General features: G+C 42.2%; 1 protein-coding gene across 1 annotated transcript; it reads right to left on the minus strand.

Annotated features, from left to right (window-relative positions):
• Window positions 1-7,280: 7,280 nt before the first annotated feature.
• MSTN (myostatin) lies at window positions 7,281-13,103 on the minus strand. Its single transcript, XM_010212234.2, has 3 exons — window positions 12,724-13,103; window positions 10,143-10,516; window positions 7,281-8,044 (listed from the first exon to the last, which is right to left on the minus strand). The coding sequence occupies exons 1-3, from the start codon at window positions 13,094-13,096 to the stop codon at window positions 7,664-7,666; spliced, it is 1,128 nt and encodes a 375-aa protein (XP_010210536.2). The 5' UTR covers window positions 13,097-13,103; the 3' UTR covers window positions 7,281-7,663.
• Window positions 13,104-21,968: the final 8,865 nt, after the last annotated feature.

Here is a 21,968-nt window from a genome sequence, read left to right on the forward strand (position 1 = left end):
ATGCCTTCTTTTTTACACAGTATATTATGTTGCCTTGTTTCTGAGTTGCATTTCAGCTTGAATAGTACAATCTCTATACTGAGAAAGCAGGATACCACAATGGACAGTATTGACCAATTACCCAGATATTTAGAAAAACTTCAAGAGAAAATTGTCCAGAATCTTACATTAATAACAGATATAATTTATTACCTTGGAAAATCCATTCTGTATTTTAAATTGGATTACTGCTGGATTCAGAAGGATGAAAACCACTGCTGAAGTGTATCAGATTATTCATGGCCCATCGGGGAACTCGGTGCTACGGAAAAGCAGGTGTCTGGTTTCGCCAAGAACACTTTCCATTACAGAAGCGGGACTCAAAGTGACAAATGGATGCCTTCAGAATTCAGAAAATCTCCACTTCCTGCTACTTTACATCCTTTTTCCTCAACCTATTGGCAAGATAAGACCAAACCTTGCTTACTTGAATTTTGCAACTTATGAAGCAAAACCACAATGTCTCTCAAATTTTATTGGAGGATGGCAATTTTTTTGAGGAGGCTGTAAAATAATCTTGTGTTTTGTTTTGTTTTCCCTGCCCCATCACTTTTTTGTTAATGAATAGGCTCGAGTGGTAAAACCATCAAGTTAACCAGATTCAGATAATTTCTGTAGCTCTCCAGCTGGGAGAGATTTTCACTCTTTCCCAAATACCCTCTTTTTTGCATCTCGCAGAATCCCAAGAGCTGCAATAACCCCTCTGTTTTCCTAAGGACTTCTTACACGTTTGAATTACCAGAAGCAGGAACTCTTCTTTGTATCCGTACACGGCAACGTGAAAACCACAGGCAAAGCAGCAGGTTACAGTCAAAAGTAAAACACAGTAGCAAGGTAGATGATGCCCGTCCTTGGGGAATGTCAGGCTGAGAAAGGCAGGGATTAGTAAACACTCTGTCCAGGTCGTGGTGGGAGCCTAAGAGGAGGACCACTATATAGCGGGTTTGTGACCACAAATCCAAAGGAAAATGTGCTCCTTTTATTTTCCAGAGAGCTACCTATAAGCACATAGTTATCTTCGCTCTAGTAACTCTGGAAACCCCACTTTTCCTTAAGTGGAAAGTATGTAATTTTTTCATGGTTACAGATAGAAAGTGAAGTAAAAGGTCTGATGATGGTGAAGATTATAGAGACAGCCAAGTGCAACAGGTGGTTTCCCTGAATGAGGACTATCCAATTTGTTTTCCTATTAGCATTATATCACATTTGTATGGTTGGGTGGGAACAGCTCCAGAAATGAAATCTTTATGCTATGGATTAAGAAAAGGGGGAAAGGTTATTCTTGAAATAGTTCCCTTGAGCTTAACTGTTTCTGTTTCAATTTTTCAGTTTCATGCTTGCTTCAACTTGTTTAGCACTTCTCAACAGGTGAAATGCACGGAAGGGCTTCAAAAGACAAGGTTTTAAATCATTTCATGTTTTCAAATAGAAGTTTTGCTCCTTGAGTTTGCAAGAAACGACCCAGAAATGTTGCAGTCGCTAGGAGCAAGGAAATGGTTGTCAAAATATCAAGTTGACTTTTTTATTATGTAGTTATTTCTCTTTTGCTGTCCACTGACAGTAGTAAATTGTCTTATGGCTAACAGGAAAAACAGGTGTAGCTTTAAGCCAGAAAAAAACATTGTGTGTTCGATCTGTTGATTGAAAACACAGACATTTTTGGCCTGGAATTGCAAAACAGTTTGGTTCTGAAGGGAGCTTTAGAGGTCACCTAGCAGGGTCAACTTCAAGGTTAGGTCATCTGCTTGCGGTCTTGTGCCATCAAGGTGTGAATATCTCCAAGGATGGACATTCCTCAGTCTCTGGCAGCATTTTCTTGTTTTTATTTTGGTGGAGTTTTGTTTTTTTTTTTTCCCCTCTTTGGTGTTGCAGCAATATGTGACTGTTGCCTCTTGTCCTTTTGCAGTTCACCGCTGAAGATCCTGGCTACATCTTCCTTCTAACATCCTCTTGGCAGCATCTTGAGGGTAGTAATCGGATCCCCCTTTAGCTTTCTCTCCTTCAGGTGAAATAAACCCAGGCTGAATCCTATTCCTGCGTATCTCGGTAAGGCTTATATGTACAATGTTGTCCTCAGTTATCACATTCCTAACCAGCTTCTCCCTACTTGTGAGCAGCAGAACTTCCGCAGCTCCTGTGTCCAAGGTCCTGTAGAAATCTCTCAGGCTGTGTGTCCCACTGGGTCGCCCTTCCAGCAGATATTGGGGTGGATCAAGGCCCCATATTAAGCTGTTATAAAGCTTCTAGATCTTTAAAAAAGCTTCCACACCTCTTTGATGAGGTATTCATCACCATGTCTCCCCTGCTGGCTTCCCTGTTCTACAGGTCCTTAAGCCCTTCACTAGCATCTTACTTTTTCCAAAGTTTGATGACTTTATGCAAGCTAAATGCATATTAATGCATTCAAGACTGGCCTCATCACTTTCTCAGCTTCCTCTTTCTCAGAAAGCCTGCATCCATCTCAACTGACACAGATTTCTATCCTTTTCCTAAGTGTAAAGGGCATGGGCAGAATCTAATATGGATAACTTAAATTGTGGTAGAAGAAAGCTGTGGGTTTATGGTGTTTGCTGTAAATTACTGGTGAAGGTGTTGGTAAGTCTCCGCTTGTGATGCACAGCAAAACTGCCAAGAAACAACTGGCTTCTGAATCAGAATTAGGGTCCGTGGGAGCGGATCTCGAAAATCTTGCAAAGACTTCATGGCCAAAACCGAATAATCAAATTTTGTTCTGAGTAAGCTCAAAAGAAATTTGTGGAACCAATTTCTGGTTTCCTTCCAGTTAAAGATCTGAAGTTTACTCATATCCAGTTCAAACCACAGCTACTGAGGGTTTTGTTGCACCTTCCATAGACATGACTTGTTCTGAACTCGATTGTGTAAAAGGAAAAGACTGCCACATATGATTGTATGGTAGCAACAGTTCAACATGAATCTAGGGATTCTTGCGTGGTGGGAGATTTAAAGAAGAGTAATCGTGGAGAGCTATAGACTTCTGAGGCATTTTGCAAAGGCCGATAGTCCTATAACAAATATATAAATAGCAGTAAGATAGCAGTAAGGTTAGAAAAGGCAGAAAGATAGGACAGTTTTGTGCAGGGCCTGCTGCTAGATGAGTAGTTTGCTGCCTATAACTTGTAAAATGGAAATAAGGCCCAATAAGAAATAACTCATTATTGCTTGTAACATAATAAAGAAAGAAAGAAAGAAAGGACATGTATGAAAAGAGTTGCCAAGAAATTACCTGGTTTGACAGTGCTGAGAATGGGGAGAATGTGTTTTATCAAAGAATGTATTTTTTATTTAATCAAAATAGCAGTCTTAGGAAGATAACAAAGAATACAAGTACATGGTTCACTACAGCAGATTTTAATGAGAATAAAAGGCTAAGAAAGAGGATTTTTCAATCAGTGCTTCTGCACTGGGAAAATCATTAAGGTTCATGTGTTCATAGAATAATTCCTGCTTTGTGAAAGCTACCCATCATGTGATGGCTTCATGATGCTTTAAGGACATTAGTCCCCTATTTTTCTTTATATATATCTAAAAGGTCACATTACTGGTAGAGTTTTATTTGGGTCATAGGGTGTTTTTGCTACCAAGCTTTGCCACTTCTAAGCAAAAGGATGAGTTTTTCCTGTGGCATCAAAAGAGCTTCAACACTCAGAACTGGTGAACTTCTCAGAACCATATCCGAACTGTAGGAAAAGGTCTCTGCAGATCTCATCACTGGACCTGAAGAGGGGTTCATGAGTTGTTGTCATCTGTATTTCTGCAGTGCCAACACATGCATAGTAGAATACTCGTTTTTTTTATTTCTTCATGCTCCAAGTTCAGCCTGTGCAGCCATCAAGGGGAATGGTTCTGGATAATTTAGCAATGCGTGTGTATATATGAATTGCAGCAATTTAGTGCTGAATCAACTGTACAATCACACTTCTCTATTGCTTTCTTTTCCAAGGTGTTGTCGCCAAAGATGCTGGCACTGCCACTTGCCTTCAGATTAGTTAGAAATAGCTAAGAGTGAACAGAACTGCACTTCATCCCTGTTGTAAGTCAGAAGTTGGCTTACAGCCCTAACCTCTTCCTTTGGATCTCACCAGGGCTTTTAAAAGCAAAATGAAGGAGAACAGGGGGCTTTAGTCTTTTCCAGAAGTTGTTTATGCCGGATTCTGTTGATTCAGAGGATGCACCACATGCAGGTCAAGGGAGAGTTACCGTCTTGCAAGGGGAGTTTGAATAGAAAAGCAGATGCAGCAGCATTCACTGATTTACCGAGTGGCTCCTTGCCATGTGGCTTCTTATTAAATCAGTGGATACATATCCATGATGCTAAGAGGCGTGCTGTTGCTCAAGGTGACATTCGAGATGAAGCTAAAGTGCAAGCCCCTGGCTTGCTTGGGCTAATTAAATTGGGTAACTATGGTTGTCTGTGACATCTTCGCTAAATTTTGAAGATATAGTGCTTTTTGAATCAAACTTGTCACGTAGCATTTCTACATAGTGCCTTCCGTAACTCGCTATTTCCCAACTTTAGTCATTAAATTTGTGGTTGGTGTTTTGGCGTTTGGTTGTTAAGTTTCTCTTGTCCTTTGTGTTATAATACCCTGCTTTGTCTTGCTGCAGCTTTAAGAAATATGTAACTGCCTGAGTTTTCCAAGCCTAGTCTCAGGATGATCTCTCTTAAGACATTTAGCCAGAAGAGCTCATTTGCTTCCAAGAATGAGTCAATTAAATAATCTTGCTGGTTTAAAAAAGAAATTAAAAGGGGAAAAAAAATCAAAACCCTAACATCTACAGAATCAAGGGAAAATATTTAATGTTACGAACGTGAATGGCCTTTTGCTGTTCCTTTTGAACATGCCAGAGTTGCATGAAGAGCAGGGGGACACATGGTATGAGTCCCTGTATAGAAGCAGGGGTAGGGAAGGGGCCAGGTGATGCTGGCCAGGCACTGAGACTGGCTCAGGGTCCAAAGGGGAGCCCCAGGAGGATGTGGTGTCAGTGTCGGTGCAGAATTTGGCTATTGAGATGCCCAGGGAAGACTTGCAGATGCCACTGAAGTCCCTAGGACCTGAGCCTTGGAAATACCAATGGGTAAGAGTAAGAACTGAATGATTAGGCCTTTTACACCTCAGGTTGATTGTCAATAAAGACCCGGATTATGACCCATTCCAGTGCTAAAATCAGCAAACTAGAAGCGCAGTGCACCTTCCATTGGGATGTAGGGTCAGCACCAAGAACATGTGAATGCCAAGATTAGGCAATATCTAAAGGATTCCTCGAGAAGGGATGCTATCCTGGTTGCAGCAGAGGCATTTAGGAACCCAAAACCTCCCAGTCTGGGCTTCACTTCTGTCATAAGTGAAGGTCCAACTGCTCAGAGTGCAGAGCAGATTTCAGATGAATTTCCCCCTCAGTTCCAGGGGATTTTGCTCTACTTTAAGGCCCAGGTTGTGCACACACACAGCCAATAGTAGTGCTGCTCATTTGAACTGTCTGATGCCTGAATGTCACAAGTTCAAAGTCAAAGGGTAAAATGTTGGCATCCCTTAAAGTCCGTGGAAGTTTTGCCATTGACTTAAACGAACCTAGGATTTCTCCCTTAATTCTGTGGTCTTGCTTTTCAGAGAAGCAGCAGCTTTCATTTCTTGATGTTTCTATTACATGCTGTATTTTAATATCCTAAGTGTTTCTGAAACACATTTTGTTTACTCTAATTGTGCTTGATGGGAAATTACATTGAATATATACTTAAGTGCCCCAGAGATCTGCTATGTTGAACTATACTGGAAGAAGCTGGATACTTGGGTAGAGCTTTCACAGAACCCAAACTACTTCAAAAAAAATCTATAAACTCTTTTAAAAAGTTTGTTTTTTTTTTAAGTTCTGAATGTTGGTACTCAAGCAATAGCCCATGTCCTTACATAAAAGTAAAAAAAGTAGAAGACTCAATACAAAATGTTTCCCAACCTGACAGAAAAAAATATAGAAGGGAAAGGGAAAAGAAAATCAAACATGTTTAAATCTTTTTGCACAAAGGAAAATTTGAAAGCGACCGCTGGGTGTTTGAACATTACACTAGGATGCTTTAAGAGTGGTTGTGTTGCCTTAACAAATGCCTATTTTATCAGTTAGATTTTACATGCAAAGTGAAAAGGACTTTATAACAAAAAGTTGTTTAATTTTGATTATCAGTTTCTCATTATAAAGAAAATATACAGAATTTATGTGGAAATGAGCTTACTATGTTTACTCAAAGACAATACTTGGCTGCAAATTTTTAAATATAAGAAAATGCATTTAATAGCAATCTTTTATGGTATCATTATTTATGGATATAATATTCAAAGTATGGAAAATCAGTTGTGGATCAAAATGACCATAAAAACAGTGTCCCAAAGAACCATATAAACATGTCAACACCCATCGTTTATCCACAGATGGCTCATACCAATGTAAAAAACATATAAAATGTACTATAACTCTCAACATCTGATTTACTTAATTGCATTGTTCATTATTTTACCTACATATTACTTGTGTTAAAATCCAGGAAGTCGTATTATGAAGAGAAGGCTATTTATTAAACAAAAGTACAGATTAACTTCAGTCCTTTCTTGAACATATCCCAACAGTGTTTAAAAAATAAACATTTATTTACAAAATATTGAGGCATACATATTACACAAGTCAGCTATATCAAAGTTTTTCTTTGTAACGATACCTGTAGCAACCAACTATTTGCATTGGTTTATCATAGTGCAAACGGTAATGTTGCAAAGGCAGATTGTAATGTAGGATTAGAATTTTGATGTTAGACTTCTTGTCTGCCTTTTGTTTCACTACATCTAGAAAACTGTTCACTTTAATTGAAAAAATACCTACTTTGTGAATGTTGAATAGTATTGTACCTGAGGAGAGGGCAAATTCATTATTATTCTAAATTCTTTCAATTAGATAACTATCTTTATATTTACTCAGCCTGCTTACATAGCACCATTGCCATTGATTACTAACATACTAATGGAAAAAAAAAGGAATGGAAACACACAGAATACGCTATACCATCCCTGATTTCGGGATTTCTCTGTTTATGTGGAATTTCATTTTATACACTTCACAATTCTGCACTATATATTCAAGTGTTGAAGGACAATTCTGGTGGGATTGTGTAGTGGTGTATGTGTTACCAGTGTTCATTTTCTTGTAAATGCAATATTAAATGAAGCTATGGAGAAATAGTTAAAAAGCCCACTCCTCCCTCTTTCAGGTGGCAAGGAGCTTGCTTTCTGCATACCAGCGTGTGTTGAAACCTGCATACAAATTTGTGTCTGAATGACTGAATATTGATTCCCTCACCATGTAAGAAATGCATTTGTCAAATCCGGTGATTTTGATTGTAGCTTTTCTTTTTCAATGGCTAAAAGCCAACCATTAGGTACCTGTATTGTCTTTAAGTTCACACTGCGTTGTCCTAAATCTCTTCTGTGTCGTACAGCGGGTGGGATGTCAGCAATTGGACGTCATAACACGATTTCACAGTTTCAAAGACTGATGAGGGGCTATAACATTTTTTTTTGGTAGCTTCCATGATTTATGAAGTATTGGAGCTACGAAGATCTCATGAGCACCCGCAGCGATCCACTACCATAGCCGGTATCTTTCCGTATATGATTTGTTCTTTTCCATTGAAATACAGCATATTTATCGGGGACATCTTGGTAGGTGTGCAGCAGGGACCTGCTGAACCTCTGGGGTTTGCTTGGTGCACCAGGTGAGTGTGTGGATATTTTTGTAAAAATACAAATTCACATTCTCCAGAGCAGTAATTGGCTTTGTATCTTTTAGGTGCTATGATCCAGTCCCATCCAAACGCTTCGAAATCCACCGTGAGCGGGTAGCGACAACATCGGGATTCTGTGGAGTGCTCGTCGCAGTCGAGGCCGAAATCTCTGCGGGATCTTTTCGGTGTGTCGGTAACTCTGACTTCTAAAAATGGGTTCTGTGAGGAGAGGAAATGGAACGGGAAATATTACTGAAGTCGTTATGAGTCAGTTCAGTAAAAAACATGCAAATAGATAATAGCTCACATACAGATTGTAACAAATCCATATTCTGAAATGATGGTTGTAAATATTTCCAAAGTTCTACCCCTCAGACAATTTTTTCTTCGAATTTTCTGCTACTTTAGACCTCTTCTGAAGGATTATTCCTCACGCTGAGGACTGGAATCTACCTGCTGCTCCTCTATAAGGAGATGTAATTTCTTCCTGTAATTGCCAAAGTTAGCCAACATTGCTTCTGCTAACTGCTAAAGGACAGTGTCAGTGATGTCGAGGATGCTAGATTTTTTGTTGTCTTTTTTTTATTACAATTAATTTACGAAAAGAGTTCAGTGCAGGTTTGAGGGAGGCGTCTTTTCCAGCCAAAGGAGAAGAGAAATTGGTCCGTAATTGCTAACTGCTCTAAATGATTGAAATGGGTAATAAATGATGTTTTGCTGTTAGTAGAGGCTTCTCTGGCTTCACAGTTCTCACCTCTGCTATAAAGAACTGAATCACCGCACAGAATTTGCATGAGCCTCTAATATTTTGGCTGCTTACAGAGCGTGGTGGCCAAGAACATGCTCTTGGCAAGTCCTGGGGACAGATGCTCAGTACTGAAGGTGCGTCTGCACAGTCACCAACTGAGAATAGAAAGGACTCGCAACCTTGATGGTCACGAGCTTGAAAACCCTGTTGACGTTTCCTCCTCTCCAGATTGATGTCGGGGTGGTGTGTCAGCTTGGCACGAGGCTGACCTGACCAGGCTGCCTGTCTCTGACCCGGACCTGCACGCCGCTGCTCCTCAGGGATGAGCAGCCCAGCTAATAGCCCAGCTAACCTCCCGTCCATGCTGCTGGGCCTGCGTCAGGGCCACAGCTGCTGTGGCACTACCAAAGATGCCCTGATGCTTGAGGGAAGGCCAGCGATGCCCCTGCACCTCTGTCCAGCTGGGTTGTTCTTACAGGTGATAGGGAGACCGTGGGTTGTCGACACGTGTGAAAACACGGTACAAATACTCAGACAGGTGGAGGTAGTAAAGACATCCCTTATTGTAAGTCTTAGCTGACCTGTTGCAACTGTAGGAGATTCGTTTCTATCATAGACCTAAAATTAAGATATCACAGTGCTTAATTTCATTAAGTTCTTTTGAGTGTGTTGTACTGCTAAGAAACTCAGCATTGCACAGATGCCTGAACAGCCTTATCTGCTGCAAGGTGTTTTGCTGAAGAGCAGGAATTTCCAGGTTGCAGTTGTTTCAATAATGTAGGCTCAGAATTTTTTACAGGTTGCGGATGACTCATGGTTTGGGGAAATAAATGAGTTTAATTGGTACACTTCAGATTTAATTTGTTCATTTATACTTACAAAATAAAACCTGATAGCTATTTAATGCTCTAAAGCCAAGATCCTTCTCAGTGTACATACCACTGATTGCACCTAGCAGACTTTCTCTATTCAAGCACTTCTAGTAGATAGAACAATACATTCTATCTATAATTTAAGGCAGATTCTGAGAAAGATTTGTTCTCCCATAGATAATTCTCATTTTTGTTAATAGAACATATATGCATGTGGATTTAAGGAGAAACTCTCTCTTGTCATGCTTTGTCATGTGAAGCTTTGCCTACAATATTTGAGGCAACTCAGGTTGAGGCAACAAGTAAAAGGACCTAATGACTGTACTTTTAAATTTCATACCAAGTAACTTCTTATTAAGCAGTATTTGAATTTTTTTTTTAAGCTCTAGAATTTGAAATCAATGTTGCTTCAGCAATACCATCCATCAGTAACTACCAAGGTATTTTCTAGTTAATGTCTTTCAACATCTCTCTGAAATAATGCAGCTGTCTCAATTTTTCATATATGGACCTGGGGAAGTAAGAATGTTGTGCAATTTTGACATGCTTAGAGAGCAAAGAATTGAACAGACTAATGTTAAAAAACTTTAATCTCCCACTCCCTCAACAACACTTCCATTTTCTCCTTAAAACACAACTTAAATGCTTTCCAATAAAATGCAAGAGATTGAAATGGGATTTTTCTAAATAAACTTACCAATCCATCTTCACCTGGTCCTGGGAAAGTTACGGCAAGATCTTGTCCATTCTCATCGAAAGCTTTTATTTCAATGCCCAGATTGGATTCAGGCTGTTTGAGCCAATTTTGCAGCACTGTCTTCACATCGATACTCTGCCAAATACCAGTGCCTGGGTTCATGTCAAGTTTCAAAGATCGAATTCCAGTATATCTTGTACCGTCTTTCATGGGTTTAATAAGTCTCAGGATCTGCACAAACACTGTTGTAGGTTTTTGGACTTGCCTCAAGTATATCCACAATTGGGCCTTTACTACTTTGTTATATTGTATCTTAGAGCTAAACTTAAAGAAGCAACATTTTGGTTTTCCCTCCATTTGTACAAGAAAATCAGCTATAAATGAATGGAAAGAACAAATTACTGAACAGGGAACAGAAAGAAATATGCAAATATAAACCCTTTTTTTCTTTTTTTTTTTACAGACTATGTAGGACATCTTACAAAATGGTATAAACAGAATTATCAGTACCAGAGTGGACACAGCATAATTAATTTTCTGAGTTTTACACTCTGCAGAAAAATGTAATGGATGTCAACAAACTCATTATGCTGTCAACTGAAATATAACCTAATATGGTAAGGAGTCTACGGTCTTTTTGTAAACAGACTAAAATGAGATTTGGTTAAACACTTTCTAAATAGATCTAGCCATTTAACTCCATTAAACTCTGTCCATTTGGAAGCGTGCACAGACTGACATTTCAGAAAGAAGGAAGCTGCGGAGGACGCGGTCCTCAGTATTGCCAGGGCTCTGGTTAGCTCTATCAGCTGGTCAGGCCTGCAGACCGAGTGAGGAAGCTGCAAAAAAATCTCTTTTCTACACAAAAAGTACCTGGAGACAGAGCACAGCCTCTGCCACTACACACAATGACTACTACCAGCCCGTATCTGGTATTTACCTCCTGAAAACCTCTCCAAAACTTGCAGAAAGGCACCTTGACATCAGCTGACTCAACATTTAGTCCATCTTCCATGTATTTCTAATTTAGGAGATAATATTAGTGTGCTCAATGTCATATGAACAGAGGCATCTATGGGCAAGCACTCTGCATGAATGAACACTGGAAAGAAAAGTATAATTAGTGCTACTCTAGTATAATTAGTGTCACTCTAAGGATCATCTTTTCTTCTCATTTGACCAATATCAGAGGGAAGTTACGTGCAATGCAACATTCTTGTTTCCTGTAGCCTGTGATACAGCTGTCTTACCTACTCATGAAAATACTTTTCCATGCTAGTATTAAAGGAGTAATATTCATCTTAAAGTAGTGCAGAAGTTTGACATTCATAAACCTCCCCTTTAAAGATAACTGTTTCTTAGAGCATTTAAGATAGGTTAAAGGCTTTTTGTGGAATGAACTGCAAGTTAAGAGACCAATCCAGCATAATAACCCTTTTTTCAGTTACTGTAATTATATCATGGTTGAATAAAATAAATACTTACAAAAGCTTGGACATAATAGACTGATATAAAAGTGCTGCTAGACCTCAATTACAGCACTGTTGTAGGACTGCAATAATACAGTGCTATTAAGTACCCATCCTACTAACTACAGTTAAAAGCTTTCCATATAAAGTTAATTTTTAATTGATGTGTACATCTTTAGCTAGATACAGCAGCTGGTTTTATTCTAGTATGGGTATTGTAACGATATGTTAGGAGTAACAAATTTATGCCTTATATGTCCTGTTATCTTTTTCCTTTTTGACATCATATTCATGTGTTATTTGAGGAGAAAAAAAAAAAAAACAGCTGCCATAGCCAAATACTTTAGCTGATGAAGAACATAAGATACTATAGTACTAGCTGTGCAAAAGATACTTGATAGGAGTCAGAGCAGATGTTTAGCACTCAGAAGATAACTTAGAATCTGCTCATTCAGTAAATGCCTTCATTCTTCCTTGACACAATTACTGGACTGCTATAACACAGGCAGTTTAACATTTAAATCTGTTGCACGCATATTTGCTTTAAATATATAGTTTGAACTTGGGGGTGGGTGGTGCTAGTTTATGGGATCAGCAACGAAGCAGGAATTTAACTCTATAGTTGCACTTGCAGTAGCTAACGTTTGCAGTTCGGTAATGCAAAACTAATGCTTGCAGTTCAGTAGCTCTACCTTGTATTTCTGCTCACTTCTGTTACTCTTAAAAAAAATATTGGTGAGTGAAACCTTACTCGGAGGAAAAAATGGTTATCCTGTTATCTCGAGCGGTGCTTTATCGCGGTGATAAGCAGCGCCTCGAATCCTGCAAACAACCAAGTTAACTGAGCTGCAAGTCGCGCTTTGCTCGCGAAGGCGCTTGAGCAAGTCTGCGAGCTACGAGCACACGCAGCGTAACGAGCAAAAAACCGACCGGCAAAAGAGCGGATTGCGCCGCGGTCATCCGAACCTGCCTCTGACTCTTTAAAAACATGCTCTTCTCCCTCCCTCTAGCACGCTGCAGCCTGTTGGGAGACACTGAGAAGGAGCTGGGTTGCTCGTACAGCACAGAGACAGCGCTTGGAGCAGCGTGCTGGGAAACGCAGGGCTACTTACACTCCGTAGGCATTGTGATAATAGTTTCAGTGGTGGCATGATAGTCATCGTCTTCCAAAGAGCCATCGCTACTGTCATCCCTCTGGACGTCATACTGATCAATGAGCTCCTGCAGCGGAGGCGCTTTGGGTAAAAGTTGCTTAATAACATCCCTGCTAATGTTAGGAGCTTGTTCCAGGCGCAGTTTGCTGAGGATTTGGATTTTTATGGCTTCTATTCTGGAGGATTTTGTATTCTGTCTCCACACACAAGCATTGCACAGTCCATCTTTCTCAGCATTCTCTGCTGGCTGACTGCTATCATCCAGAGCCACCGGATCAACAGAAAACAGCATGAACAGGTAGATATAAACAGAGGCTGCTAGCTTTTGCATGATCTCGCATTCAGTGCAGCTCTTTTCCTTTTTTTTTTCTCCCTCTTTTTTTTTTTTTCCCCTCCCCCTTTCCCCTTTTTTTCTGTTCAGTACTACACAGATCCGTGCGAGCAAATGCAATCTGAGAGACAGCTTGCCACACTGGTGCACCTTATATATTTCCAAGGGGGCTTTTTATACTCCCAACTTTGATTAGGCTCGTGTCGTCAAAACTGATGATTGGTTGCTTGTACCAACAATGAATCTCGCTGTCAGAGGTTAAAGCCCTGTCCATCACCAGCCACTAGACAGCGTTTAGTTACAGCCAAGGGGGAGCTGATTTATCTGGGTGCTTCACAGAGGATATGCCTGCACATACTGAAAGGATATATTGCCACTATTATGGGCTGAAAGACAGCGCTAGCCTTTTTTAAAATACACTGACTGGGTGCTTTTGCTATTAATCAAGGCAGAGCCCTTGCTAAAGTTGCTTAGGACTTCTGCCAGTATTTTTAACTAGCAGCTTGTAGTTTCTTTTTCCTTTTTTTTTTTTTTTTTTCCAATTATTATTAGCAGACAGGAAAACTACTTTATAAATACTTCATGGCAAACCACTAATTTATTCTGCTATACACCTAAAATACATTTTTATTTCTGAGCACTTTTTAGCTTATAGAAAACCTTAATAAGGAGAAAAGTCTAAACTGCTACTATGTTTTGTACATATGTGCTTATTAGTAAATTCATGGGTTTTTTTTCTTTAGCATATATAAAAATCCACAGTACACATCCTTTACTAAACAATGACTACTGTTAATTATGTAAAATGAATTTGTCTCCCCTTAATGCCATTCATTACTACAGCAGAATCCTCAGCAGTAAATCAAATAGAGGCAGAACTTTAGTAGAAAGTGTTTCGTTTTTGTTTTGTTTTTTAAGGAGTATCATCAGCTACTGATTCTAATATTACACAGAAATAGTCCAGTTTGCTTTGCACGTTATCAACAAAAGTACTGGAAGAATTAAAGTGGTTAAATGCGTACTGTGAATGTATCATCTTTTTCCCCTGACATCTTTTATCTCAGTTAAAATATCTTTCTGTTATGCCAGTTTAGTGATGTCTTCCTGTGCTGGTTTTTTTTCTACTGAGGTATGTGTAAATTCCCTATATTCTGCTTATATTTTAAAAGTACAATTTTAATATGCTTTCTGCTTTAAAGCATGGCACGGTATAGATGGTGTTTCAATATCTGCAAGCAAGCCCTAATAAAAAAGATAGACAGGGTTTTACAGTCTATATTTTATCAGGGCATACAGCAAGATAGTTGACATCTGATGCAGCGTTACCAAGGATTTGGGTTTGGAAGCTCAGGAAAAATTGGAGTTTCTCAGTAGACACTTTCTGACGTCTCTATTGCAGATATTATTTATAAGTGGGCTATCAGTGCTCCCTTAATCTAGCAAGGCCAGTGCATTTTAAGTTCTGACTCATGATGGAAGGTGAAAATGATGATTCACATTGAGAATCTCTTTGAAAGGCACTAACCCTGTTTCAGATTCCAGTGGTCTTTATTATTATTATTATTACTATATTTTTATTTTCTCTTATTTCTATACAAGAGCCATGTAGCTGCATGTTACTTAGAAGTGGGAGCCAGCAACTAGGATGGTCACCTAGATACTATCAAAGATGATAAAATCCCCAGTAGGTGCAAAACCAAAAATGATATTTCTAGTATTTCCCTCATAAAATACATTCTGTATCAATATTAGATGTTGTACTCTGAATAACCTCTTGCTAGCAGCGTAACTTCATCTTTCATCATTGCCATTTGCTTCTTTTGTATGAGGCTGCAAGAATTTGAAAATAATAATAATAAAAACCTTAAATTGTTGATTCTTCAGGACTTATTCAAAGATCTGCTTTTTCTAACCATACAGTGTGGGAGTTATCTTTCTTTTTGACTTATGCTGTTTGTAGTCTTTTTCAAAAGTGGTAGCTGCAGACATAAAAGCAGGTAACGAATTACCAGATATGAATTATTAAAAAAAAAAAGCCCCTTACAAAAGTAGTAATAATAATAAAGAATACACTGCCACCAACGACACAAAAGAAGAGTTAAAAATGAATTTCACATCTTACTGAACTCTTTGACATTTTAATATTATCTCTGGGATTTGTGTCATCCTACCCACTGTGCCTGCCAATACCGGCGTGTTGCCAGCCCCAGCTGATCATGAGTCAGACCCCCAAAACCAAGCAGTGTAAGAACAGGTTTCTTCCAGGGCAGAAACGTAACATCCCTCCACCTATCCCTCAGCTTTGCCTTCCTTTTCCTCCTTTTGTACTGATCTGATGGACAGAGTAGGTTTTGGAGGTGCTAAGTTAGGCTAAGTTTGTGAAGAGGCGGTGAAGTTTAGAGGAGGTTGCTGGTGCCCTTCCCGAGGAGCAGGCAGGCGCAGCCCAAGCATTGCCCCGTCGTTTGGCAGCCCGTAATGAGCCGGGGAGCGCGGGCTCGTCACTCGTTAGCGACTCCGCGCGCGGGACGGACGCAGCGCCCCGGCTCCCGCCTGCCCGGGGATCCATGCGAAAGAGCGGGAAGCGCCATGGGAGTCCCGCGGGCTGTGGGGCTGAGCCAAAGGGAGAGGGAACCAGAGTGTTTCCGAGCACAAAGTCATCTGTGTGGAGAACCCCTGCGAAATGGCGAGTGCTGCTTATGGCCGTTTTCAGCCTTCCCTTCAGAACAAGGCAGCTGCTTCCACGAATTTGGAAACCAGTATTACGAGGAGCCTTCTGAACCTCTGAGTAAGATGTCCCCTTAGTCATCTTCACTCTTACTGCTGTCAGCAGAAAGTCTTAATTTCCATGCTGGGATAGAATATGGAAATGGTTAGAAAAATTCCATTTAAAATCTCTTGGCTTGGGTTCCTCACCGTCTTGCAATATGCTGGCAGTGATGTTGGTGAAGTAATTTTGGTCAGGCCAGTTTTGTTTGGATAGGAATCAGGCGTGTGATTAAATGGGATGGAGCTGGGGCATTTTGTGGGTGCAGCTCTCAGCTCGGCTCTCTTAACTCATGAGGTGCTGTCTGAATTGTAAGACAAAACGCATTTCTTTGAAGCTTAAGGGCAGATAGAGGATTATGCCCAGGAAACATATAGCGGAATGCCGCAGTAACAAAAAGCCTAAGAAAATGTCATCACGTCTATGTCATTTCAATCAAAGCTACAATCATCATAAGGCAAGAATAACCTTGTTTTTTATTGAACTAGTTGCCATAAAGTATGAAATCTGCGACTAATATGTAGGGCTTTTTGCATTATCACAAAGCCCAAAATAACCCTAAAACATTTTTTCCTCTGCTATCTTTTTTGTTTTTCATACAAAAGCCAGTCAGATACCGTCTTCTAAACATTTCCTTCATCAGCTACTGGCAGCCGATGTTCCCCTTGGCTTTGTCAGTTTTGCTTTTCAGGCATTGCAGAGGGGGCTTCGTGCCTGACAAGACCTGACGCACGGGGAAAATGTATGGAAGAGATAAAACTGAGAAAGGTGGGTGCTGCCCTGAGCCCAGGCTTGGGGCATCTCCTGGAGGTGCATCAGGCCCAAGAGGTGCTGCAGGATTTCGGCCTCCAGGAGATGATGTGGGGCTGGTGCTGCCTTTGGCTCTGTGCAGCGGCCGCCTTCCTGACCCGCTCCTTGCCTGAGGAGCCCCAGCAGTTTGTGCTGGGGTCACTAACAGGAATGCAGTTTCGTGTCCCCCAAGGCAGCGCGTGCAGGAGGATGTTCCGGCTGCGGTTTGGTGGGCGCAGCCTGTCGCCTGCTGGGTTGCCCTGGAATTGCATCCGCTCGCGACAGGGAGCAGCAGGAGGGATTCTGCTCTTCCTTTGGTGCGTGGAAGGTGGAAATTTCAGATATTGCCCTAGAACAAGAACTTCAGGGAAGCCAGGACTGTGATCCTCGCTTGGAGGAGAGGAAGGTAAGAAATTACAGATACCTTTTTAATCTAGCAGTGGTGTAGCTTTGGAGAAATGCAGCTCCAACCCTCTCTTTCCTTCCCAAGACCTTTCTCTATTGGTCTTTAGCTTTCTGTTGCTGTAGGAAAGATGTTTCTTATTTATGAGCTCCATTATGAAGCATTACCTAAAAGCATCAGCTGCTGGATAAAGCTTTAGCTTCAGTACCCTTTTCCTCCTGGGAATGCTCTCATTTCTCAGAAGATACTTACAATTCCTCCGGGTCTCCAAGCTGATGCTTGATAAAAATTACAAGCATAAACATTTCACGTTCTTCACTTTGGAAATGAATATTTCCAAATACACCATGAATATTGTGTAACATTTGGCATTCAGTTTTGAAGGCCCGAGAGGCCTGATGTTATTTGAAATAATGATTATCCTATCAATAAATGAAGACAAAAGAATAATTTTTAGCTAATAGATCTGGAAGGGCAAATAGAAAATATATTAGTAGGATGTCCAGTCTAATTCTGAGTGTTGCCAACTTTGTGATAACTGCACAAAGTTGTTTTAAGTCAAATGAATTGAGCACCAGGGTAGTCTGAATATATAAATCTGAGGAACTTGAAGCAAGCAGTTGAGGAAAGGCTGTTCCTTCAGTTTTAACAGGGGACAATAAAACACTTCCCTACATGCAAAGCCAAGGTTATGATCGATTAAATAAAATAAAATGTTGACCAAACTGTAAGAATTTCTGACACATTCATTGAAATAGATGGTTGATGCTGTCAATTAGGAATGCAATGCACAGTGGAAATGATCATCAGTGAATGACTGAGCCTGAAGTGACTTATTTAGACTAATTTGTGGGAACTCTGATATCTTGCAAAGGCACGGATTTGAAAATCACCTTAGGAGCACCTTTTCTTCCCTTCGTTCTTCCACAGGATTAGAAAATGGATAATAAAGGTAGCAGAGAGGCAAGGAATAGAAACATTGGCTATGGAATTTCTCCTGCTGTGTGATTTCTCTTGACAGAGCTGCTCACGGAAAGCAGAATGTGACCAAAAAGTAAGATCCCTGCTCCACCTTGTTCTCTCTAGGCTTTGCTCCACTTGCTGCTTTTGCTTTCCATTGGAAGTCTCATTTACATTCTGTAAAATATATCCTGCTTTTTGCCGTATAATAATCATTCAATTTCTGCTAAAAGTGTGAGAATAGGATGTATCATCTGTATGTTGAACACGTAACAAGGTCCTTCAAGGCTACTGTAAAATTATTTTCCTTTTCTTAAAATCATGGTCAATAAAAAACTGTTTGATAGCGTCTCCAAATCATATGTTATGTAAAGAATATCTCTTTCTATGCCTATGGAATTTCCTTCTTTCCTTTTCATTATATGACCTATTGCTGTTGCTCTATGACAAATGGCAAACAACAATTTCTTACCTGCTTTCTCTGTTCCATGCATAATTTTGGATAATTCATCATGCTCTTTCTTTTCTATTGTAAATAGCCCAGATTTTTCAATATTAGAGTGTTTCAGACCTTTATCATTTTCATTTCTCTGCTGTTTCTCAATGTGGCTTTTTTTTTTATCATGGGGTAATCAATGTTGTTCTACAGTATTCCCACCAATGCAACATATAGACTCTACAGCTATAGATAAATTCTAGTGGTTTCATATTTACTCGTCCTGCACACCAATATTTGTAATTTTGCAAAAACACCTTGCAGCTGAACTGAAACTTTAAAACGAGCCGTTTGCAGTGGTCTTCCCTTAAATAAGGTGGTGATAAGCACGGAACGATGCTTTCCTAGGTGTGATGTTCGGCTGCCATCGAGACATCCCGGCTGCCTACGCAATTCCCGACGATGAGGACCGGCCTGTCCAGCTGCTGCTTCCTGCAGCCACCGGGCACACCAATTTGAGGGGAAAAATAAGAAATCTGTGACAGCAGAGGCTATTCCAGAGCTGCCGTGGGTCTGTCTCAACTCGGAAGGCAAGGTTCAAGGTACAGGTACTTCTTCCATAACTCTGAGCTGTGCTAATGCTTTCTTTTTAAATGGTGTCTTTATGTGAGTATCCAATGTCCCAACAGTGTGACATTAATGACATGATCCTCATGAAATAATAGCTTGGTTTAGAAATCATAAAGCTTTCCGAAATAGAGCAGCAGAGTCCTGGCTCTTCTGCAGCCAACTAGGATCCAAAAAATATGATTTGTTTTTTTCCTTATACGAAGCCTTGTCATAAGGGGGACTGGTAGCATGCAGTGCTGTTCATAGATGAGAGAGAGAAAAACAAGGAATGTTCTTGTTTGGCTCAAGCTGTTTGTCCCGATTCATCATCTCCGATTCAGGACTGAAGCTCCGAATGCTGCGTGTCCGTCTGCGGGCGCTGTTGATGTGGAGAATTTGTTGGGCTGTGAATGTTTGTGGGCTCCTGGCCGGGCCTCCCTCGGGTCGCTCAATACAGGCTTGTTTCAGAGCTGGGTGACACAAGTTTCAGAGCTGGGTGACACAAGATCCCGGGCGCTGGCCGGGGTCGCGGGGTCCGTCTGCGACTCATTTCTTCCAGCTAGTAAGAGGCGATTCAGCCTGAACAATGTTTAATTCAGACATTAAAAACAGGCATCTGACTTCCAGGCAAAGGGAGGAAGGGGTAGCCAGAAGGAGAATGAACAGTTATTCTCAAGTTAATAGGAGTAAGTTAATAGGAGTGATTTCCAAAAAAATAAACAGTAGGGTCACTGGCAGGGCCACCTGGGATAGGATGGCCTGCTGGGACTGTGTGGGATCAATTTGTCTCTCAGATTTTATTTGCTCTTCTGTATTAACACTTTATAGAATTTTAAAACTATAATCATATAACATCATGTAGAAACTAGATACAAGGGAATCATTGGGTTTATTAAGTACTGGGTAGTAGTGGGTGATTTATGTACAAACCCAGGACACAGGCTCTCTGCGGTTTCTCCAACAACTGGATAGGTTTAGTTCTGACATAGAAATACTGTTTTTTGCGTGACACTATTATTTGGAATTTTCTGCTGTGAATGGAAAGATGCCTGTTGATTAATGGCTGTTTGGGCATGCTTTTCTTGTACCCTGAGCTTACCACAAACTGAGGTTCAAACTGCCACTATCAAACTTCCAGTGGCAGCTTCTGCAGCTCTGCATTTTGTCAACGGTACCGCAGAAAGAGCAAGCGAACCTTTTTCCAAATAAATAGAACAGGGTTTGGAAATAAGCAGAGGATCCAGGAGGTTCCCGCAGGCTCCAGGGGTGGAGACACGTGCCCCGTGATGCTTTTCCAGCATGCTTGTTTAGATGCATGCAGTGTTGACACACAGTAGTTCTTTTTGAATGAATAAATGCATAAATGAAATGCTGCTTTCTTGTATGAAGATATCCTAAATATTTATGGAATAACATACAGCAACATTGCTGTTAAATGGATTGTCTCTTTTTATTAGCATTGTTACTTGCTGGTGTTGTGTGTACTTGCTGGTTATGTTACTTGCTGGTATTTATTAGCATTGTTAGTGCTAGACTTGTGCTTCCACATTCCGGGTGAAAACCCGCCCGTGCCTTTGGGGGCAGGAGGAGGGTGGGATGTCCCAGAAAGCCCCGTCCCCAGATCAGGAGCCGCCGCCCGCGACCCGCGCCCTCCGCTCCTGCCCCTCGCCCAAGGGCAGAGCCAAACCCGGCCCCGGCCGCGCGCGGCTCCCGCATCCCGAGCGCGAGCGGAGCTGGGGCCGCCCCGGGGGCCGCGCGGAGCTGGGGCCGCCGCGGGGCCGGGGCGGCTCCTGGGCGGGATCGCGCGGAGCCGCCGCGGGGCCGGAGGCTGCGGGCGGCTCCCGGGGCGGCGCCGGCGGCGGGCGCTGCTGCTGGCGGCGGCTCCCGGGGATTCCTGCGGGATCCGCGGCGGGACGAGGCCTGGATGCGGCGGCCGCGCGCGGCGGAAGAGCCGCCCTCGGTGCCGGCGTCGCGCCCGGAGAGCGGTAGGTCCGCGCGCCCGGCGGAGCCGCGTCCCTGCGCGGAGCGGCGCCCGGCTCCGCGGCTCCCCCGCGGGCTCCGCGGCTCCCCCGGCGGCTCCGCGGCTCCCCCGCCGGCTCCGCTGCCCTTCCCAGCCCCGCGCTCGCGGTGCAGGTTGGCAGGATGGGGTGGCCGGGGAGCCTCCCTCGTGCGGGGCTGCGCTGGGGTTTGGGCAGGTGCTGACAGCAAAGGCCCTTCCAGACCTGCCGCCCCAGGCGCTGTTGAGCTGCACGTGAGGGCAGCGGTTCTGCTGCTCGCAGCCCAGCCGAAAGGACCGGAGCTGCCCTGTCCCCCACGCACCTGGGGCTTTGCCCTGACCTGGGGATGTCAGCCCCGCGGCAGGAATCGGCGAGCAGCATCCTGGGGCAAATGCAGGCGTCATCTCCACGTTGTAGGTTAGCAGATCAACTAGTAATTAATTGAAACAAAGCAGTGTGCCCTTCGCTGAACGATAGACTGAAGCGGTAGCAGCAGCTGGACGCCCCTGCCCGTTTGCCCCGCTCGCTTGCCAGTCTTGAGCATTACTGGGTCCGGGCTCCAAGAGCTCCAGGTTGCCCCCAGGAGCAGCCGCTTCCCTCCTCCCGAGCCAGGGACGGTTGCTGTGGCCAAGTGGCCCCCGCTTTGGCCAGGCCTCTTGCAGATGACATCCTGGCTGAGCTCAGCCCATCTGACCAGACCTGATGCTGAATTTTCCTGGGAGCATTTGTGCAGAGCAGTTACAAAAGTTTTCTATCCTTGTTCTGCATCCTGCTCCTCATCCTCTGCCTCCTGCCTGTTCTGTGGCAGACTGTACACTTCCCTTCTCCATCAGCCCTGCAAAACTCACGCTGTTGCTCTTTCCAGGAGCCCAAGAATGCACATGGGTTATGTGAACTGTGGCGGATTGGAAACC

The sequence above is a fragment of the Tinamus guttatus genome, unplaced genomic scaffold (genome assembly GCF_059628265.1).
Source record: "Tinamus guttatus ecotype Peru unplaced genomic scaffold, ASM5962826v1 Tinamus_guttatus_pri_ptg000197l, whole genome shotgun sequence".
Classification (NCBI taxonomy): Eukaryota; Metazoa; Chordata; class Aves; order Tinamiformes; family Tinamidae; genus Tinamus; species Tinamus guttatus.

Excerpts from the sequence above, each read along its gene's own strand:
- MSTN (XM_010212234.2), bottom strand. The coding sequence starts at position 13,096 with ATGCAAAAGCTAGCAGCCTCTGTTTATATCTACCTGTTCATGCTGTTT. Across the intron at positions 10,517-12,723 it reads TATCACAATGCCTACGGAGT|CTGATTTTCTTGTACAAATG; the intron begins GTAAGTAGCCCT and ends ATTCATTTATAG. Across the intron at positions 8,045-10,142 it reads GACCAGGTGAAGATGGATTG|AACCCATTTTTAGAAGTCAG; the intron begins GTAAGTTTATTT and ends CTCTCCTCACAG.